Source organism: Dendrobates tinctorius, unplaced genomic scaffold (assembly GCF_039654945.1).
Source record: "Dendrobates tinctorius isolate UK_male_01 unplaced genomic scaffold, ASM3965494v1 ptg000086l, whole genome shotgun sequence".
Lineage (NCBI taxonomy): Eukaryota > Metazoa > Chordata > Amphibia > Anura > Dendrobatidae > Dendrobates > Dendrobates tinctorius.
Window position 1 is genome coordinate 64,941,963 of NW_027361754.1, and position 21,596 is coordinate 64,963,558.

The 21,596-nt window shown below is 44.6% G+C and overlaps 1 protein-coding gene across 1 annotated transcript; it reads right to left on the reverse strand.

Moving 5' to 3' along the window:
• Positions 1 to 18,179: 18,179 nt before the first annotated feature.
• Positions 18,180 to 19,136, reverse strand: LOC141098113 (olfactory receptor 6N2-like). Its single transcript, XM_073585681.1, has one exon. The coding sequence runs from the start codon at positions 19,134 to 19,136 to the stop codon at positions 18,180 to 18,182; it is 957 nt and encodes a 318-aa protein (XP_073441782.1).
• Between the last annotated feature and the right edge of the window lie 2,460 nt (positions 19,137 to 21,596).

The following is a 21,596-nucleotide window of genomic DNA, read 5'->3' on the forward strand; positions in this document are numbered from 1 at the left end:
TGCTTTGTCTTTTCCTTGCCCTGTCTGGTTTTCCCTTCCCCCTGTCTTGCTGTTTCAGTACCGACCTGTTGGTCGCGTCACACAGGACAGTGTCACTAGTCAGTCCTGTTGTTTTAGTTACCGGCCTTTGAATCATGTCACACAGGACAGGCATATGTGACAAATTGCCCTTGCCCGCCTCCTGTGCCTTAGTCGTGTCGCATGCTTGTGTCTCAGCCATGTGCGCTGGCCAGTGAGGCGTGTCTCCTGCCTTAAACCCTGGCGTGGCTCCTAGCACGCAACCTGCCTCGAACCCTGGCATGGCTCCTAGCACGCACCCTGCCTTGAACCCTGGCGTGGCTCCTAGCACGCACCCTGCCTTGAACCCTGGTGTGGCTCCTAGCACGCACCCTGCCTTGAACCCTGGCGTCGCTCCTAGCATGCACCCTGCCTTGAACCCTGGCATTGCTCCTAGCATGCACCCTGCCCTGACATGCCCTTCTGCACGTGCAGGACCGTGTCTTGTATGTTGAACCTGACTCTGTCTTGTATGTTGAACCTGATTCTGGCGTGCCCCTTGGCACGCGCAGGACTCTGCCTTGTACCTTGTACGTCGGCATGTCTCTATACACGCACCCTGTCTTGTTTGTTGAACTTTGTGCCTAGACGTGTCTCTACACACGCACCCTGTCTTGTTTGTTCCTTTGAACCCTGGCGTGTCCCCTACACACGCACCCTGCCTTGCACCTTGCCCTTGCCCTGGACCCTGGTGTGCCCCTAGCACGCACCCTGCCTGGAATCCTGCCTTGGACCTCGGCGTGTTCCCTAACATGCACCATGCCTTGATATCTGTCGTGCCTCCTTGCCTGAACCCTGGTTTGCCATGGATGCCCGGAACCTGCCGATCGCTGCCAGAGATCGTAAGCCTGATGACTGCGGCCTGATGTCCGGAGCTGATGTCCGCAGCCTGATGCCCTGATCATGTAGATCGTTGCCAGTTGTCTGGAGTCCGATGCCATTGTGCCTTTGCCGGTACCCAGGCGTGCCACATGGCACATACTATCCTATGGATCTTGGCGTGCCCACGCACGCACCTTGCCGTGTTTGCTTGTTCTCACGTTTTTGCACTGAATGTTTCTGCAGTTGTCTAAATGAAGATACCTTGAACTTACGTCTTGTCTTGTCTTGTTTCCTGCTTGTCCCTGGTCGTCAGACAGTCACATAGTGTCCCCCTGAGCCGGCCGTCTGGTTCCAGCAGTCGTGGTGGCTCACCACCTTGTTCTTGCCCCTGACACTCCCTGTATAGGGGGTGGCTCCTCACAAGGTCAGTTCGCCCTCGGTGGGTGGGTGCCATGACCCAGAGGGACCACTCAAAAAAAGGGATCAGCAGAAGCTGAGTCCATCACAGTTGTGCTGATGTAATACGTGTGCCGACTGGGAGGGTGGTCCTTTCGGCTGCAGAACAGACTGGAGGCAGACACAGGAATCTGTTCAATCAGATCCAAAACTTTATTGGGTGTCCTCCTGACATCCACGGCATGCACGACAGCTTCTGCACCCGGGTCCGGGTACCCGTCACCTCTTGCTGCTATGATTGGCAAAGACCCTCTGGGTTCTTTCACCGTGCTGCCATTAGGCCCACAGCCACAAAGCTTCCCCCTGGCTGAGTCTGCCCGCTGTACACCTACTCATTCTTCGGTGTCCCAGCCATCTGGTACCCAAACCTTCCATCAGTCACCGCCGTCCTTTCCTGCGGCTGCCTTCTCAGGGCCACCACCCTCTCTGAGTAACCATCTCTGGCTCTCCTCTGTCCCTCCCGAGCTTCTCCTTTCTCACTTCTCTCTTCCTCCTGGGTGTCTCTCTGCCCTGCCCCCTGGGACTCTCTTTCCTTATATATCCTCTTTCTGGAAATCCCTTTCTCAGTCCCGTGACTCCACCCACCATGACTATGCAGTTTCCCTAGCCTAAGGCTTGCTGATAAAGGGAACCTGTTACCCCCCCCAGGGCGTTTTTCAGTTAAAGAGCCACCTTCAGCAGCACTAAGGCTGCATTCTGTGAAGGTGGCTCTTCTTTTTCTGACCCCTACTAACACTGAAATATCAACTTTTATAAATAGCTGCTCATACCTGTAATGTGTCCCATAGGTATGATGTGTCCCCCTGTATCAGCTGCCTACCATCCGTACATCATGCCTGTCCTGTGTCTGGGCGCCGCCCACCATCTGTCCATCATGATGCCCCTGTGTGTCGCTGCATCCTCCTGATTTGAATGCCAGTGCCTGCGCTGTGACAAGAGTTCTCGGGCAGGACAAAAATAAAGAAAAAGAAGTGTGTATAATGGATGCGATCAACCCCAAAATTAAAAGTATAACATGATATATGAAAATAGTAAATTTTATTAGCATACAAAAAAGACACACATAAGTGACAAGAATTGGATTAAAAACAATTTAAAAAGGCCAAGACAAATTAGCCATATATGACACTCCAGAGAAAAAGGTTCTAGAATAGGAACCTAATGCTTACCTCCTCCAATGTGCTGGGCAAAGGCACACAATGTAGTAATGCATAAAGATGCAAATATATACATAAAACAAGACCTATATAAACCCTGTAGTGAACATAATAATGTAACATGACAAGGCATTAAATACAAAGAACAAAAAAATTGCATATCCTAAGGAGCAATCAGGTGGACTCATTACAAGCTGCCATAAAGATACATACCTATATCATTAAGATAAAGAACAAGCAAAATAATATATGTCACCATAAGTAGCCTGCAGTTCTTGATATAGGCTGTCAAAGTGTATTGAAATCCACATAATATAATACCACTGAAGGATTAATGAAACCTCCAGGTATGAACAAATGGATGTAAGGAAGAGGAATATGGAGCTTATACAAAAATAAGAAATATGTATAAACCACTGAAGCCTCTTATGATGGAGCTTAGAGTTCTTGGGCATGCGCAGTGCGTGCTGCACGAGAACTGACATCAGGGTATTGCACCTGTGTGTTGTGGAAGCCCCAGATCCCGCTCTGCAGTGTGTTATGATGTATTCACACTGTGGGGCAGGGGCCTCTTCAGTTGTTTACAGCCAGGGCTGTAGCATTAGCACCGCTCGGATTACGCCATGGGACTAAACGCCGGACAGGTATGGCATAGTTTTTTTTATATTTTATATTTATTACAGGAGATCGAGGGCATCGTTTGGATCATCAGAAGAATAAAGATGGCAAAACTGTGTGTTATTTTATTTCACTAAAATACTCTATTCTGCATGTGTGTGTTTATTTAACCCTTTACAAACTTTAGGATTAGTAAAATATAGGTGTCTTATTTACACCTCTCCATTACTAAGGCAGGCTAAACGTCACCTTACAATACAAAGGTGACATTAACCCCTTATTACCCCATATGCCACTGCTACAGGGCCATGGGAAGAGAGAGGCTAAGTGCCGGAATTGGTGCATCTTACAGATTCGCCTTTACTGGGGTGGCTGGGGACAGATTTTTTTTAGCCAAGGGGGGAAAATTACCATGGTCCCTTTCTAGGCTATGAAAATCTGCCCCCAGTCAGTGTCTTTCGCTCTTTGGCGCAGAAAATTGCGCGGGAGCCCACGTCAGTTTTTTCCGTGAATACATTATTTTAGTAAATACATACAGGTCCCAAATTCTACACACACATACTACTAACAGTATTAGACACTGACATATATAAATCTAACTGTTCTGCATGGGTTTACTGTATGTAAACCATGTCTCCTATCTTGTCGGGTTCTGCAATGATTTTACAGAAGTTGACAAATGAATTATCGGCTATTCTGCTACCTGTCAATGAAATATAATATATATATATATATATATGTGTGTGTTTCACTGACATAGATATATATATATATATATACTGTATATATATACACCTATTCTAAGTGTATATATCTATTCTGTCTATTCTATTCTAACCTATTCTATTCTATACTGTACGCGGCGTCTGCCGGCTTTTAATCTATCTATCTATCTATCTATCTATCTATCTATGTTTTTAGTATTATTTGGTTTTAAAACAATGTGTACAGTTCTATTTTACAATGCGATTTTTGTAGCAGAGTGTATCTTTTGAGAATCCACCGGAACACAGGAGAATTTCACTGAGCAAGTTATCTTGAGTAAACAGCATTTACTTCTTATGGGTAAACATGAGATAAGAATTCAGAAGCACACAGCCGTGCTGCTGGCATAATACAGTCAAAAGCGAAAGTAAGACTAACAAAAAACAAGCAAGAACTTCCTTCCCCACAGTACAGCAAACATATAACTTCACACTATCGCCATCTGCTGTCAGGCTAGTGTAAAGTCCTCCTTTTTATAAACAATAAGTCCATTTCTGTTGCATATGCCAACACCCTTTCTCAACAGAAAGGACTTATTCAGTCAAACTCAACTTTTTTCTTAGTCTCTGGTGTTTATCAGCATTCAACGCCTTCGTGAAGATGTCTGCTGTCATTTCTTCAGTAGGATAATCCTTCAAGAAGTTATACTTCACATTTCCCAAGTCTTTGATTTCAAAATGTTGCTTCAGGATATTTAGAATGTTTTCTTTATCCCTTTCTTGTTCAGAACAAATCAAAATGTCGTCTATATATAAGAGTACATAAATCCATCTATTCCTCGGCCTTTTTGTGTACAAGCATGAATCAGCTTTGCTTCTTTGAAATTTTTCATTTGTAAGCACTTCCGTGATTTTGTCATTCCACGCTTTAGCTGCTTGCTGTAAACCATATATGCTTTTCTGTAATTTGCAAACTTTGCTTGGATTTCTTTCATCTTTGAATCCTGCTCCATGTAAATGTCTTCTGTTAAATCTCCATTCAAAAATGCTGTCTTTACATCCAGATGTATCAGTTCCATCTGTTTCATTGCTGCAACTGTAAGTAAAGTTCTTATTGTAGTATGTTTGACAACTGGAGCAAATGTCTTATCATAGTCTTCTCCATATTTTTGAGAATACCCTTTAGCTACGAGTCTTGCTCGGTATCTTTCAGGTGTGCCATCTGTTTGGTATTTTACTTTAAAAATCCATTTACATCCTATGGCTTTTCTTCCTTCTGGTAAATCTGTCAGTGTCCATGTATTTGAGTCATGCATGGATTTCATTTCTGTTTCTGTTGCTTCTATCCATTTATTAGCTTCTTCTTTAGGGAGTTTAGATATGTCTTCCCAAGAAATAGGTTCATAAATTTTACTTGTGCTTGCCTTGTATGAGAGACGTTTTGGTGGTTTTCCTTTGTTCTCTCTCATTGAACGTCTTGGTTCTGTGTCTGTTTGTAGTTGTATTTCTTCATTTTCAGTATTCTGTTCTTCATCAGTTTCAACTACTTTCTCATCAGATATGTCTTCAGCTATGTCACTGCTGTTTTTCTCATTTTTTGTGTCAATTGAAATCATAGTGTCTTCATTTAGATCCTCAATGAATGTCACACTGTTACTCACCGTGACTCTGTCTGTTTTGGGATCTAGGATTCTGTATCCCTTGCAATGTTCACTATATCCAACAAATATTCCCTCCATGGATCGGTTTTGAAGTTTGGAACATTTTTCTGTTGGAATGAATATAAAAACTTTACATCGAAAAACTTTTAAATGATTGACACTTGGTTTCATACCTTGCCACAGTTCATATGGAGTTTTCTGGAAAAAAAAGTCTGTTCTGTAGATATGTAGCTGTCATTGCTGCCTTACCCCAATATTTCTCTGGTAGTTTGGAATCTGTCAGGATACATCTTATCATTTCTGTCAGAGTTCTGTTTTTCTATTCTGCTACTCCATTTTGTTCAGGTGTGTACGGAAAAGTTTTCCGGTGTTCTATTCCATTCTGTCTTAAGTAGTTTTCTATTTTGTGACCTGTAAATTCACCTCCATTATCACTTCTGATGACAATTGGCTTCCTTTGAAAGTTGTTACTCGACCTTGTTACATAGTCTACAAGTTTATCAAAAACTTCACTTTTGTTGTTAATTAAGTATGTGACTGTGTATCTTGAGTAGTCATCTATGAAAGTCACCATGTATCTATTTCCTCCTGATGTAGTCACTTGCATGGGTCCACATACGTCAGTATGCACCAAATCAAGTGGTCTTTTGATTTTCATCTCACTTTCTTTTGGAATAGATATTCTTGTGGCTTTAGATTTTATACAACATTCACATCTTACGGTAATTGAGCAATCTGATATCTTTAGATCTTTTGTCAATTCTTTTCTTTGTAGTTCCCTTATACTGTCAGGGTGTATGTGTCCTAGACGTCTATGCTACATGTGAATACAGTTCTTATGATCATGTGTACATACCTTCGTCTGTTTCTTTGGTGTGTCAAGATGATATAATTGTTCATCTGCCTTGACATTGGTTATCACCTTGTTTCCTGCTAGAATTGCACACTCATAGTCTTTGAATTTTACAGTGAGTCCATTGGCTGGTAAACGCTTCACAGATAACAATCCGCCTTCCAATTTTGGAACACACAACACGTTCTGTACAAGTATCTTTGAATCTTGTCTGAACTTGTTTGAACAGTTTAACATACCTTGTCCTATACCTTCTGCAGTTATTTTGCTTCCATCTGCAAGATAGATGGCTTCTTTCTTATCTAAATAAAGATCAGTGAAGAAATTCTTGTCACTTATCATATGACTCGCTGCTCCTGAATCAATAAACCAACCAAGTGATGATTTCTTGTCTGTTACTTTAAATGTGCCATTCCAATTATTCTCACATGAATCGGAAATTGTGCTTTTCACTCTCTGTGTATGCTCTTTATGTTGTAATTTTTGTTGTTCTGCTTTCCATATGGTACAGTCTTTCTTTAAATGACCTTTTTTCTTACCTCTGAAACATTCTCTTGTCTCTTTATTATAGGGTTTTTTTAATTCTGTAGCTTTAAGAGTTTCCACTGTCCTTTTCAGTAGAAGAATCATTTGTCTGTTCTTTTCTTCTCTGATATTCATCTATTAGTCTTGTTTTTACAAAATCTAATGTGATGTCTTTTCCAGGTCTTGTCTCTAGTGCATTTGGGTCGCCCTCCCAGGGCTGTGGGGTACTCGGTAGCGGGCCGGTATCAGCAGGATGTGTCACAGCAGCGGGGACCCGGTCCATGGCCCTGGGCGCCCAAGTAATGGGGGAAATGTAATGGTTTGAATGAATAGTTCGTGACACCACCTGTGGTGCTCGGCAAGGGAGATGTTAAGCCGATGCTGCATGCAGATCCTCTGGGACTGGTGGTGTGTTGCAGCTCCCCAAAGGTGGAGCTGTAGTCCCAGGGCAGTGTAGATGTAGGGGTAGAGGAGAGGCGGAGACGGTGTAGAAGCTGGTACCCAGATGTAGCGGTGCTGAGTGTGTTAGCGCAGGAATGAATGGGGGACACCAGGGCTTGTAGCTCCAAAGCTTTACTCACAGTCTGTAGTACACACAGGTGCCTGCCTCCGTGCTGTGTCCTCCGGGTCAGGGACTCAGTCACCCTCCAGGTCAGATGGAATGCTCCCTTCCAACACTCCGCCAACATGTGCCTTTCTGAACATCTCCTCTATAGCGCCTTTAAGTGTGAAGTATGCCTAGTACAGAGTTACACTGGAGTTCCTCCTGACAGATGTTCCCAAGAACTTTCCTTGTACGGTAGACAGCTGTAGCCTGCTTCGGAGACTCCTTGCTTCTTAAGTCCCGGCTCACTATCAATGTTGCTGTTGTGCCCCCGAGTCTGAGATGGGAGTAGTGCATTTACAGCCCACTACTCCACCGGTGTCTGCTGCATAACCATTAGTGTCCATACATCCTCGGGGACCGGGCCCCAGCCTTGCGCTTAGAACTTCTAGGCAGGGTTCTTCCTCTAACCCACGTCCTCTGTTCCCTTTTACTCCTACGTTCCATACTAGTCTTTCCCTCTTATGGAAGATCAGTTTTCTGTTCAATGTCTCTCTCCTTTCCTTTCCCGTACCAGCAGACCCAGGGCTCTGAGATCTGCTGCAGCACCTCCTTCCTCCATCCCTCTCCCAGGGATCTTCTCACTCCTCACTGACTGACTCCGAACTCCCTGAAACTCTAAACCTCCCCGCTCTTTTTTGTATTCTAACTCCACCCGCCTCCCAGCACGTTTAGTGTTCCAAGCACGGAGCCACCAAAGGTGCTCTGCTACACTCCAAGCAGGGAGCCGCAATGTGACTTTGCTGAACTACTGTGTTGTGTGGGATGCAAGTGTTGGAGCATGGTCAGGAGCCCCCAACCTACCTGGATGGTGGGGCACCACACCTCAGGAAGAGGTGCAGTACCTCTGTGGCAACTGAATCCTCAGGGGCGCCACACATTTATCAAGGCTGTATACGAATCTGGTAAACTGCACAATAATATTGCTGCTACATGACTTTCTTTAATGTATTCACCAATAGACCTTAGCTGTGAGATTACTTCCATCATTAAGAATATGTGCTTCTGCATATCATCATTTGCACTCAATCTCATACTGTAAAGCTTTCTTAATATAAATAACTTGTGATTTAAACTAGATCTTTCATATAGCTTTTTCAATGTGTCCCACATTCCTTTCGCTGTTTCTTCATTCCTTATGTGCATTAATTGAGCATCATCCACTAATAAGCTAATGGTGGCTCTAGCTTTTCTATTCCTTTTATCCCATGTCTGATTATCTTTATCAGGTCTATCTGTAGTAATTACTTCCCACAAATCATCTTTATATAACAACATCTCTACTTTGAATTTCCATAACTGATAATTTTCAATGTTCAGCTTAGCTACTGTGAGTTTCAGCTCAGTGCTGCACATCATTTTTATATAATCTTACTTGTTTTATGAAGATAGTCTTTCTTCTTGAGTTCCTATATATTGTGTGTGTGTGGTGATTCTCTGTAATTATCTCCAGTGTGCGGCCCTCCAGTTCCTGGGTCATAAATTCCTTTGTCCCTCTGTATCTGGATTTTTTCTTTTCAGTGTCCGTTCACTGGGTTTTATCTCCTTCTGTTAACAGAGCTTATCTGCTTCTCCGGTGTCTGAGGTTATCTCCTGGGTGTCTCTGTTCTGGGTGTCTGTGACTATCTCCTGTTCTGGGCCCATAACCTGTAGCAGAGTGTATCTTTAGAAAATCCACCGGAACACAGGAGAACTTCACTTTTTTCGGTCCGGAAATTGGACCTTTTTTTCTCACATATGGTTATGAGCCCTTAGAATGTGGATCTCATGTGAACTTTATTGCATGCATTGCATTTATTCTATTACCATCATGTGTGTTCCTCTCCAGCCACAGGTTCCAACGTATGGGCGTTGGCTTTGTTCAAACCTTTTGTAATTGCTCTTATGGTTAGGCAATGTATATATGTTGGACTGTTACACTTATGCCTCAGTTAGCCTACGACTAGGTGTGTGTACACCTGAAACATGTCAGGTACGAGGCCTCACCTTTTAATGTTTTAACTACGTTTGAATAAAGAATTTATCCATGTATGGTTGTGTCAGAAACTTTCCCCAATTTTCGTCTACCTTCCAGTGATCACCAGTGGAAACGGCCCCCTCAGGAGGAACTCTGGGCCAAATCTTCCAGCTACACATTCTCAGTGTGGTAATCTCCTTCGTCCCTCTCCCGACATCATACACTGTAATGCTAACGACAGAGTGAACATGCGCTCTGATGTGAATAATTTTTGGAAGTATATGCTGTAGGGATTCGCTCTGGTAGGCAATAGCCGGGCGGCAGTAACGAGGCAACACACAGGCATAAAGTCCAATTCCAGTGGTTTTAATGTCACTCAGTAACCAGCAGCTTAACAAAACATTAGGAAAACCAAACACATACTCCAGCTTGGAGAACCACTGGTCCCAGACTCACCCCTTGCACGGGACGGGCGTAACTAAGCGGCTGCCAGGTCCTGTGGCATCCGCCAGGTGCAATTCCCGGGGTTCTTCCGAGTCATGCTGCTATAGTCCTGCAGCACGGGAATCCTGTGTACAAGTTTCATGCTGAGTCATCACAAATTCCTGTAGCTTCCAGAAACACACTCACACTGTGGTAATTACCAACCTCCATTACATAGTTCCTAACCCCTCCCACCAGTGAGGTAGACACCACATGGGCTGATCACGTGACCCTGACATCATCGCAGGTCCTGTCTTTAGGGAAAAACCCGGCCAAACATTAATCTGCTGGGAGAAACATATCTTCCATCCAGTAAAACACCCTTTACTGTACCACATACCTCCCCCCTATGTTCAACCCCAAGGGGGTGGACACATGACATACAGTGAACTCTGGACAGGGCATCTGCATTCCCCAGTAGTCTGCCTGCACAATGTTCCACTGAAAATTTAAAATTTTGCAGGGACAGGAACCACCTGGTGACTCGGGCATTCCTCTCCTTAGCTTGACTCATCCACATAAGAGGGGAATGATCTGTCACCAACCGAAATGTTCTCCCCAGCAAATAGTAGCGCAATGATTACAGTGCCCACTTGATGGCCAGGCACTCTCTCTCCACAATACTGTATCGGGTTTCAGCTGGGGTAAGCTTCCGGCTCTTCCCCGTTAACTTCCTGTGACAGCACGTCACCGAGGCCTATCTCCGAGGCATCAGTCTGCACCACAGACTCTTTTTTGAAATTTGGAGTGATCAGGACTGGTGAACCACACAGTACCCCTTTTAATTTTGTAAAGGCCTCCTCTAACTGATCATTCCAGTGGACCATCACAGATTTTTTCCCTTTTAAACAATCTGTTAAAGGCGCGGACAGGGTTGCAAAGTTGGGAATGAACCGCCTGTAATATCCCACTAAACCCAAAAAGGCTTTTACATGTTTTGTTGTGAGGGGGCGGGGCCAGTTCTGAATTGCCTCTACTTTGTTTACTTGTAGCTTGAGAACTCCTCTCCCAATGACATACCCCAAGTACCGGGCTTCTTCCAACCCTATGGAACACTTCTTTGGGTTGGCAGTTAGCCCTGCTTGTCGCAGAGAGCAAAAGTACAGGCAGTGATAGACTAAGTGGCTTTCCCAGTCGGTGCTGTACACAATGATATCGTCTAGATAGGCTGAGGCATAGCGGCGATGGGGATGGAGCACAATATCCATTAACCGCTGGAACGTTTCTGGTGCGCCATGCAACCCAAAGGGTAATACCTTATACTGGAACAGCCCCTCAGGTGTTACAAAAGCCGTTTTTTCCTTCGCCGCCTCTGTTAGGGGTACCTGCCAATAACCTTTTGTGAGGTCTACACTGTGTTCCAAATTATTATGCAAATTGGATTTAAGTGTCATAAAGATGTAATTTTTTGTTTTTCAAATAAACTCATAGATGGTATTGTGTATCAGGGCTCTTTGGATCACTGAAATCAATCTCAAACGCCTGTGATAATTAGTTTACCAGGTGAGCCCAATTAAAGGAAAACTACTTAAGAATGATGTTCCACATTATTAAGCAGGGCACAGGTTTCAAGGAATTTAGGAAAGAAAAAGGATCTCTCTGCTGCTGAAAAGCATCAAATAGTGCAATGCCTTGGTCAAGAGATGAAAACATTAGATATTTCCCAAAAATTTAAACGTGATCATCGTACTGTTAAGAGATTTGTGGTTGATTCTGAGCACAGACATGTTTGTGCTGATAAAGGCAGAATGAGGAAGGTTTCTGCCAGGCAAGTTCATCGGATTAAGAGAGCGGCTGCTAAAAAGCCATTACAAACCAGCAAACAGATATTTAAAGCTGCTAGTGCCTCTGGAGTCCCTCGAACCTCAAGGTGTAGGATCCTTCAAAGGCTTGCTGTGGTGCATAAACCTACTATTCAGCCACCCCTAAACAGTGTTCACAAGCAGAAATGGTTGCAGTGGGCCCAGACATACATGAAGACTAATTTTCATACAGTCTTGTTTACTGATGAGTGTCGAGCAACCCTGGATGGTCCAGATGGATGGAGTAGTGGATGGTTGGTGGATGGCCACCATGTCCCAACAAGGCTGCGACATCAGCAAGGAGGTGGAAGAGTCATGTTTTGGGCCGGAAACATGGGGAAACAGCTGATAGGGCTCTTTAAGGTTCCTGAAGGTGTGAAAATGACCTCTGCAAAGTATATAGAGTTTCTGACTGACAGCTGTCTTCCATGGTATAAGAAGCAGAAATGTGCCTTCAGGAGCAAAATCATTTTCATGCATGACAATGCACCATCTCATGCTGCAAAGAATACCTCTGAATCATTGGCTGCTTTGGGCATAAAAGGAGATAAACTCATGATGTGGCCACCATCTTCCCCTGACCTCAACCCTATAGAGAACCTTTGGAGTATCATCAAGCAATAGATCTATGAGGCTGGGAGGCAGTTCACATCAAAACAGCAACTCTGGGAGGCTATTCTGACTTCATGCAAAGAAATACAAGCAGAAACTCTCCAAAAACTCACAATTTCAATGGATGCAAGATTTGTGAAGGTGATATCAAAGAAGGGTTCCTATGTTAACATATAACTTGGCCTGTTAGGATGTTTTGGAGTTAAATAGCTTTTTTGTTCAGTGAATGTGACCTCCTAATGCTGCAAATTCCACAAATGAGCATTTTCAGTTCTTTAAAACATATCAAATGTTTAGAAATTCTACTGTGCCTAATAATTTGGAACAGTGCAATTTGAGTTTTTATTCATTTTGGAGATTACACTGTTATCATTGGGAGGTTTCTTCAATAAAATTCGATGTATAATCTAACAGGTGATGACTTTTATTAGACTGACTGTCATTTGTACCGACTATTTAGGAAAATCAGAGAAAAATATCATTTGTATAATAATTTGGAACACAGTGTAGAGTTGTAAAATACCGTGCTTGCCCAAAGCGCTCTATCAACTCGTCAACCCGGGGCATGGGGTAGGCGTCAAATTTTGAAATGTCATTGAGTTTTATAAAATCATTACAGAATCTTAGAGACCCATCAGGCTTGGGTATTAGGACTATTGGGCTGGCCCACTCACTTTGAGACTCTTCTATGACCCCTAATTGTAGCATAGCTTTCACTTCTTCCAAGATGGCCGGGCCTCAGGCACCCGATAAGGCTTTAGTTGGACCTTGGCCTGTGGCTCTGGGACAATGTCAAGTTGGATTAGGGAGGTGCGCCCTGGGAGCTCCGAAAAAACATCTGTATTTCGGCTAATGAACTCCCGGACCTCCTGAACCTGTCTAGGAGACAAAGTATCTGCAATTTTGACCGCGGGTTGGGCTTCTCCTGCCTCGCCCCGAGATAACGGAGCCTTTTCCATCTGAAACGCTGGCAGCAGACTATCCCCACCAAGGTGCTCTCTATCTTTCCAGGGTTTAAGCAAATTAATATGGCAAACCTGTTTTGGCTTTCTCCGTCCTGCCTGGTGTACCTTGTAGTCTACTGGCCCCACCTTCTCCATGATCTCATAGGGTCCCTGCCACCTTGCGAGAAATTTGCTATCTACGGTAGCACCAACACCCGATCCCCAGGGCTAAAGGTTCTTACCCAAGCCTCCCGGTTATAGACCCGACTCTGTGACCGTTGTGCTGCCTCCATATGTTCCCGGACCAGGGGTAGGACTGTCTCCATTCTCTCTTGCATTTTTGCAACATGTTCTATCACACTTTTGTGGGGGGTAGGCTGGTTCTCCCAGGCCTCTTTGGCTATATCGAGTAAGCCCCGTGGATGTCTGCCGTACAATAGTTCAAAGGGCGAGAACCCTGTAGATGCCTGAGGCACCTCCCGTACTGCAAACAACAAATATGGCAATAAGAGATCCTAGTCCTTCCCATCTTTGGAAACTGCCTTTTTTAGCATGCTCTTCAGCGTCTTATTGAACCTTTCTACCAGACCATCTGTTTGGGGATGATAGACCAATGTGCGCAAATGTTTAACATTTAACAACCGGCAGAGTTCCTTCATAATTTTTGACATAAAGGGTGTTCCCTGGTCTGTTAAAATCTCTTGCGGAATTCCCACCTGTGAAAACATACCCTTGAGTTCCTTTGCTATAAGCTTATCTGAGGTGTGGTGCAGTGGAATGGCCTCAGGATATCGGGTAGCATAATCTAGAACTACAAGAATGTGTTGGTGTCCCCTTGCCGACTTATTGAGAGGCCCCACCAGGTCCATGGCCACTCTCTCAAAGGGCACCTCTATAATTGGCAAAGGCACCAAAGGGCTCCGAAAGTGAGGCTGGGGACTGGTTACCTGGCACACTGGACAGGAGCTACAGTATCGTTTAACTTCTTCATGGACCCCTGGCCAGTAAAATCGCTGCAGAATTCGGTCGAGGGTTTTCTTTTGGCCCAAATGCCCCCCGAATACATGCGCATGCGCTAAATCCATTACCAGCCTCCGATACGTCTGAGGTACCAGTAATTGTTCTACCATTTCCCCCCGTATTTTCTCCACTCGGTACAACAAATCCTGGTTCAGCTCAAAGCGTGGCAACACCGTATCTGCCCCAGGTTGTTGGGGTTCTCTATTGACAAACAGTACATTTTCTCAGGCCCGGGCTAAAGTAAGGTCTCGGAGTTGCGCTGTACCAAAATTGTCACCTGATACATTCAAGTCTGACAACTCAGGTCCCGGCGGCAAGTCTTCCACCTCTCCAGCCAATACTTCCCTGGGAGAATTCTCCCCCTCCTCCACCGAAGGGAAGGTTATTCCTACAGCCAGCACTTCTTCCTCCGGGCTACCAGGTTCATGCCCCACTTCTGGAGAATGTAACCTGGTTGCCTCTGGTGTCGGCAGCTGCTCAGTGGGTGGGACAACAGACGGCCACAGCACAGAAAACAATGGAAAGTCTCTTCCAATTATCACTTCATAATGTAAATTAGTCACCACCCCCACCTCGTGGCACTGCCTCCCCGCTGGCATGCTGATTACCACTAGTGCGGTGGGATAGTCTTTTAAGTCTCCATGTATACACAACACCCCAATTTTCCGACCCGTATACTCGCTGGTGTGTATCCAGCTGGCTCGTACCAGGGTTACAAGACTCCCTGAGTCCAATAGGGCCACAGCCTGGGTGCCCTCCACTTCCACCCGACACAAATGTTCCATATTGGGACCTTTCGGGGTACCCATTGCACACATCGGTTCGGCATAGTGGGACTGGCGGTACCCAAAATTTATGTCCATGGGTTCAGTCAGGTGGGGGCAGTCAGCTCTCCTATGACCTGGTTCCTGCCACTGCCAGCAGATTATGGGGCTCCTTACTTCCCCAGATAAGTCCGGAGTGGCCTTCCTGGGCTCCGCTCACCGAACCAGGGGTGGGGACTTAGGGAACCTTCCTGTTACCTTCCGGGGGGTCCCTCCCTGTAGCTCTTTGGTAGCCCCATACCTTTCTATGAGGTCTATCATCTGCATTGCATTAGTAGGGGATGCCTGTCCGACCCAGGTCTGGAGGGAGTGGGGCAAAGCCCTCCAAAATTTATTAGTCACTATGCGGTCCAGCATGGCCATGGGGGACAACACCTCAGGCTGCAACCACTTTTGTAACAGGTGCAACAGGTCGTAATACTGGGACCGGGCCGGCTTGGAGGAGGTAAACTCCCACCTGCTGTACCCGCTGGGCCCGCACTAACACATTTACCCCAAGACGAGCCAGTATCTCACCCTTGACGACCGTGTAGTCCGCCCATTGCTCTGGGGGTAGGTCCTGATACGCCTTCAAAGGTCCTGGGGTCAGAAACGGAGCGAGAACATCCGTCCAATGGTGCCGGGGTAGCTCTCAGCGACTCCTTCGAACATCTACAGGTATGCCTCCACATCGTCTGATTTCTCCATCTTGGGAATCGCTATAGGAACCGCTTTCCGGACCTCATGGATTCCCCAGTCAGCTCCTTTTGCCTGCGCTGCCGTGATATGCTGTATCGACAGCTGATTGGTTTCCTGCTGCTGCTGCATAGCCTGCTGCTGCATAGCCTGCTGTCGCATGGCCTCCTGTTGCATGGCCTCCTGTTGCTACTGCATAGCCTGTATGAGCGCTTTTACCGTGGCCTCCATTTCTGGAAAGTTCCCCGCCTGGGTCTCTGCCACTCGTATCACCCAGGACATAGGCTGGGGTACAAATCAAAAATAAAAAAACAGCCTGGCCTCACTGCTTCTGCCCGCATTCAGTCCACCAATTGTAGGGATTCGCTCTGGTAGGCAATAGCCGGGCGGCAGTAACGAGGCAACACACAGGCATAAAGTCCAATTCCAGTGGTTTTAATGTCACTCAGTAACCAGCAGCTTAACAAAACATAAGGAAAACCAAACACATACTCCAGCTTGGAGAACCACTGGTCCCAGACTCACCCCTTGCACGGGACAGGCGTAACTAAGCGGCTGCCAGGTCCTGCAGCATCTGCCAGGTGCAATTCCCGGGGTTCTTCCGAGTCTTGCTGCTATAGTCCTGCAGCACGGGAATCCTGTGTACAAGTTTCCGGCTGAGTCCACACAAGTTCCTGTAGCTTCCAGAAACACACTCACACTGTGGTAATTACCAGCCTCCATTACATAGGGCCTAACCCCTCCCACCAGTGAGGTAGACACCACATGGGCTGATCACGTGACCCTGACATCATCGCAGGTCCCGTCTTTAGGGAAAAACCCGGCCAAACATTAATCTGCTGGGAGAAACATATCTTCCATCCAGTAAAATACCCTTTACTGTACCACAATGCCTACTAGAGGTGGACAATCAGACTGCATCTAGGTGTCTGCCTCCACTAGGCGTATACCCTCAAAAATGACGCACGGCAGCAGAGCATACGTATCACGTTGTGGGGGGGAGTTTGGACGCATGCGCCTCGACGGGGACACCGAGGGTGTGCTTAAAGCAGCATGAAAGCATCCTAAGGAAACTACCTAATGAGCTAAGGCTTATAATTGCAGTGACTGCCATCAGGAGGATTTTGTCTGGTTAACTGTATCTGCTTGAGGCCACCACAGACACTGTATTAAAGTAATCTGAAGCTGTCTATATATTAGTGAGAACTCCAAACAATTTAAAGTATATTGTAGCCTTCCAAGTCTACCCCCAATAGAGGATATCGAGAGTTGGAAAGAACAGGCACTTTGAATTCAAATTTTCAATCATTTTGTTTGTGCAAGAGATAAACCACTGCTGGAGCTGTGAAGTACGGGCACCTGTAGACTGTATACTTGCATTATATCAAATATTACTGCCATTATTATGCTTGACCTTTGTAATCATAAAGCTAAAAAAACTGTTTTATGAGTAAGTTTGAGTTTGTTATGCAATCGATCCTCAGTGTCCCTTTCTAAAGGTCCTAGTACACATCAAAGTTGGCCAAATCTGTTGTATTCAGCAGGACCAGACAACCATCTGGCATGGATGTGGCCTCCGACTCTCCCCAACAGACAATGTGGGGGAAAAGAATGATTGTGCCCCTTGAATTTCAACACCTCATCCTTTATTCTCCAAGCAGATGCCATAAAAGGCTTATATGTACATGTAGGGCGCAGTTGAGAGAGATATCTGGTGGACAAACAAGTGTTTGGCCGATGGTTATTGAAAGGATATGTGCACATTAATTCTTGCTGCAAGTTTTCTTTGGGCAGTTCCAGATAGACCACCTAAAGCATAACTGTGATTGTCATATATAAATGTACACGGAGAAAACAAGAAAGAAGTCTCCATCTCCAATAATAGACCACACTAAGATAAAAAAAAGAAAATAGCTACAAAATTCTTAATAAAATCAAATGTATGAAATAGAAATAACATTTAAGACATTCCCTCTATTCTATTTGTAGCTGGTATTTCAAGTAATTGTAATCAGTTATTGAAAGGAACCTGTTAGGTCATTCATGCTGCATAACGAGAGACCTGTCAATCCAAGCAAAACCAGATGGGAGGACACCAACTAGGACCCACCCCAATGAGTAGCTTCTCATTCCTGGCTCCCAGTGAACGCACATAAGCTCTTGACCGAGTGAATGAATATCGGCTGACAGCTTTCGCAGGTGTATTGCCAGCATAGATCGTTTGATGTCTATGATTATCATACACCATTATTCAGACAGGAAGGTTTTTGATTCAATCTCCAACCTCTATACACCGTCTATATGTCATGTATAGAGCAGTCCAACTTTTTCTTGCTCTTCACCTAATGTCTGAAACATCAATAAGTGAAAAGTCGCCATAGAAATACTATTATCAGGCCAAAGTCTTACATTTCTGTTTTGTTGTAAAAATTTTTGATATTCATAGAACGCTTAAAAGCCATCCGGATCTCCTTATTCCTCAGGCTGTAAATAAAAGGATTCAATATAGGGGTAAGGACTGAATAAATAACAGCCAGAACACGGTCGTAATACAAAGAGTAACTCTTAGTAAGACGCACATACATAAAGACAATACAGGTAAAAAACAAGAGTACTACAGTCAGGTGGGCCACACAGGTGGAAAATGCCTTAATTCGTCCAACAGAGGTCCTTATTTTCAGAATAGCTAGAATTATTTTAATATAGGAAATTATGATAAAGGTGAACGTCACTAGGATAATAAAGCTATTGATAACAAAATCAGCAAGAACATTAATGGATGTGTCAGTGCAAGCCAAACTGAGCAAGGGTGGGAAGTCACAAAAGATATGCTGAATTTCATTACTCCCGCAGAAGGGTAGTCTGGATATGAGGATGACTTCTGTAATGGGGCACAGAAAACCCAAAGTAAAGCAGGCGGCTACTAGCTTCATAGTCATTTTGGAGGTCATAATAGAAGGGTAATGCAATGGGTGACAAATTGCCAAATAACGGTCGTAGGCCATGGTGGTGAGAAGATAACACTCACTAGCTCCAAGAGAATGAAAGAAATATGTCTGCAGGAGGCAGCCATTAAAATATATATTCTTCCTTTCCGCCAGAAGGTTTGTTAACATCTTTGGAATAGTGACCGCTGTATACCAAATTTCTAAGAAGGACAAAATACTGATAAAAAAGTACATGGGCGTATGGAGACGTTTGTCCAACCTTATAAGAACGAATATAATCACATTACCTGCAATGGTAAGAATGTAAACGAGAAGGAGACAGACAAAAAGGAAATTCCCATATCTGTAGAGTGTGGGGAATCCTACAAGAATAAATTCAGTCACGGTGGTGCTTGTGTTCCATCCTTCCATCATGGGACCTGGAATGGAAATAATTCTCTTATAGTTTTGGATCCTGACATGATACTGCGCATTGATTATGAACATGTAACATTGGTTCTCATAAGTCTTACCCACTAGCAATTCTGTAAGTTACTACGATATTATCAGGGTTTTTTCATTCCTGTTAATTGGTATGCTTCTGTGTCCAAATCTCAAATGACATGATTTTGTTCTGATTTCTCATTTATTCATTTATTTTACTCAATTATATAGCACCATCATATTCTGCAGCACTTTAGCGACATCATCATCACCGTCCTCATTGAGGCTCACAATCTAGATCCCCTATCAGTATGTCTTTGGAATGTGGGAGGAAACTGGAGAAGCTGGAGGAAACCCACGCAAACACGGGGAGAATATACAAACACCTTGAAGATATTGTCCTTGGTGGGGTTTTATTAGTGATTTACATTAATTTACATATGACAATATCACTATAACTGTTACATTTAAACTGTAGTTTTAACATGTTTGACATGAGACCTACTTTTTAGTGTATGATTAATTAATTTAGATTAATTTCTAGTTCTACATTTATCTTTAGATCTTTTTTATGTTTCTTTTACAGTGCATCAAACTCCACAGATAGAGTATCAGGAGTCAAAAAATTGTAGCCATAAATAATATATGAAAATTGCTCACCCAATAGTATATCATCATTTTCAATTCAGCCCTGATTCACAGCTCGAAAACCCAATTGCTTGAAGTCAGAAAGGTTTCTTCCACTTATGATACATCGACTAACTTGCTTATATCTGTTAGTGATGGTGCATCATAAAGCAAGTGATCACAAGGGCTGACACAGTTTGCACCATTGGCTTGACTGATCTCCAGTCACATGACTATGACTTCCTAAGAGATGCTGAGATTTTTTTTTTTTTTCAAACTAAGCCTTGCAACCATTGTGCCACCTACTGTAGGGCACTGTCGAACATAGACAGAAAAGGGGTCCCTGTGCAAGAACAGTAAATGGGCCCTTTGCAGTTCAATAGCTCATAATAATTCATAATACCACATGTTTTGGAGATGGAAATGGGTCCCTTACCTCTTGAGCAGGCAACTAGGGAACATTTCTTATTGTTCAACCTAACAGCTGCACAGGTTGCAGCATTGTTATATCTGCCCATGCCGCAAGCAAGGAGTTACAGTCTTCTGGAAGCTCAATGGCCTGATTCAAAATCTCTCTAACAGGTTCTCCAACAATGAAAATATTTAATAGTATTGGTCTTCTCATATGGGGCCAAATGACCTTTTGGGACTTCTTAGACTCTAAGGCTGAGTTCACACGTGGCGTTTTTTTCGCGTTTCCGCAGCAGTTTTAACCGCGCGATTTTGCCGCGAAAACGCAAAAAATAAGCATCCCATGCATTCATATGGGATTCCGCAATGCTGTGCTAATGCTGCGGTTTTTACAGCGGCGGAATCGCTTCGCGGTAAAAACCGCAGCATGCTCATTAATTTGCGGAATCGCGGCGATCCCGCACCCATAGGAATGCATTGTTCCGCTTATTTCCCGCATGTGGCTGTGCACACCATGCGGAAAGTAAGCAGAACAATTGCGGATGGTACCCACGGTCCGGAGGAGAGGAGACTGTCCTCCGGGCTTTGGATACCATATCCCTGTAAAAAATAGAATTTAAAATAAAAAATATTGTTATTCTCACCCTCCGACGTCCCGCGCAGTCTTCCCGCTTCTCTTCACGCTCCGGTCCCAGTAGTCCTTTGCGAAAATGCCCGCGATGACGTCCGTTCTCGCGGGATCGCGAAGTCTCGCGGTCATTCGCGCGACGTCATCGCGAATTACCGCGAGACGTCGCGATCCCGCGAGAACTGACGTCATCGCGGGCATTTTCGCAGAGGATTACTGGGAACGGATGCGCGGGACGTCGGAGGGTAAGAATAACACCGTTTTTTATTTTTTTTTACATTCTATCTTTTACTACTGATGCCGCATAGGCAGCCTCAGTAGTAAAAAGTTGGTCACACTATGTTTGACGAGTGTGACCAACCTGTCAATCAGTTCTCCAAGCGATGCTACAGATCGCTTGGAGAACGCTAGCATTTTGCAAGCTAAATACGCTTGCAAAATGCTAGTTTTTCCACGGGAAAATCGCGGGAATTTAAAATGCGATTTTCCCGCGGACTGGAATTCCGGAATTCTCGCGGTAATTTCCGCGAGTGTTCCGGTACGTGTGCACTTAGCCTTAGATCCAGGTTTGACAACAACCCCTGCACCCACCATAGTTCAGCCCCTAAAGAGCACCATATAGCAGCACAGATAACTAGAGACTGTAGGATTGGCCACAGCGTGAAATGCATCAAAGATACCGGAGACAAAAATCTGCATAGGAGACAGAGATTAACACCGACTATACGATTCCCTGAGACATTAGAGACAGTGTTCTGATTGAGCATAGTATGTTTTGTGTAAGG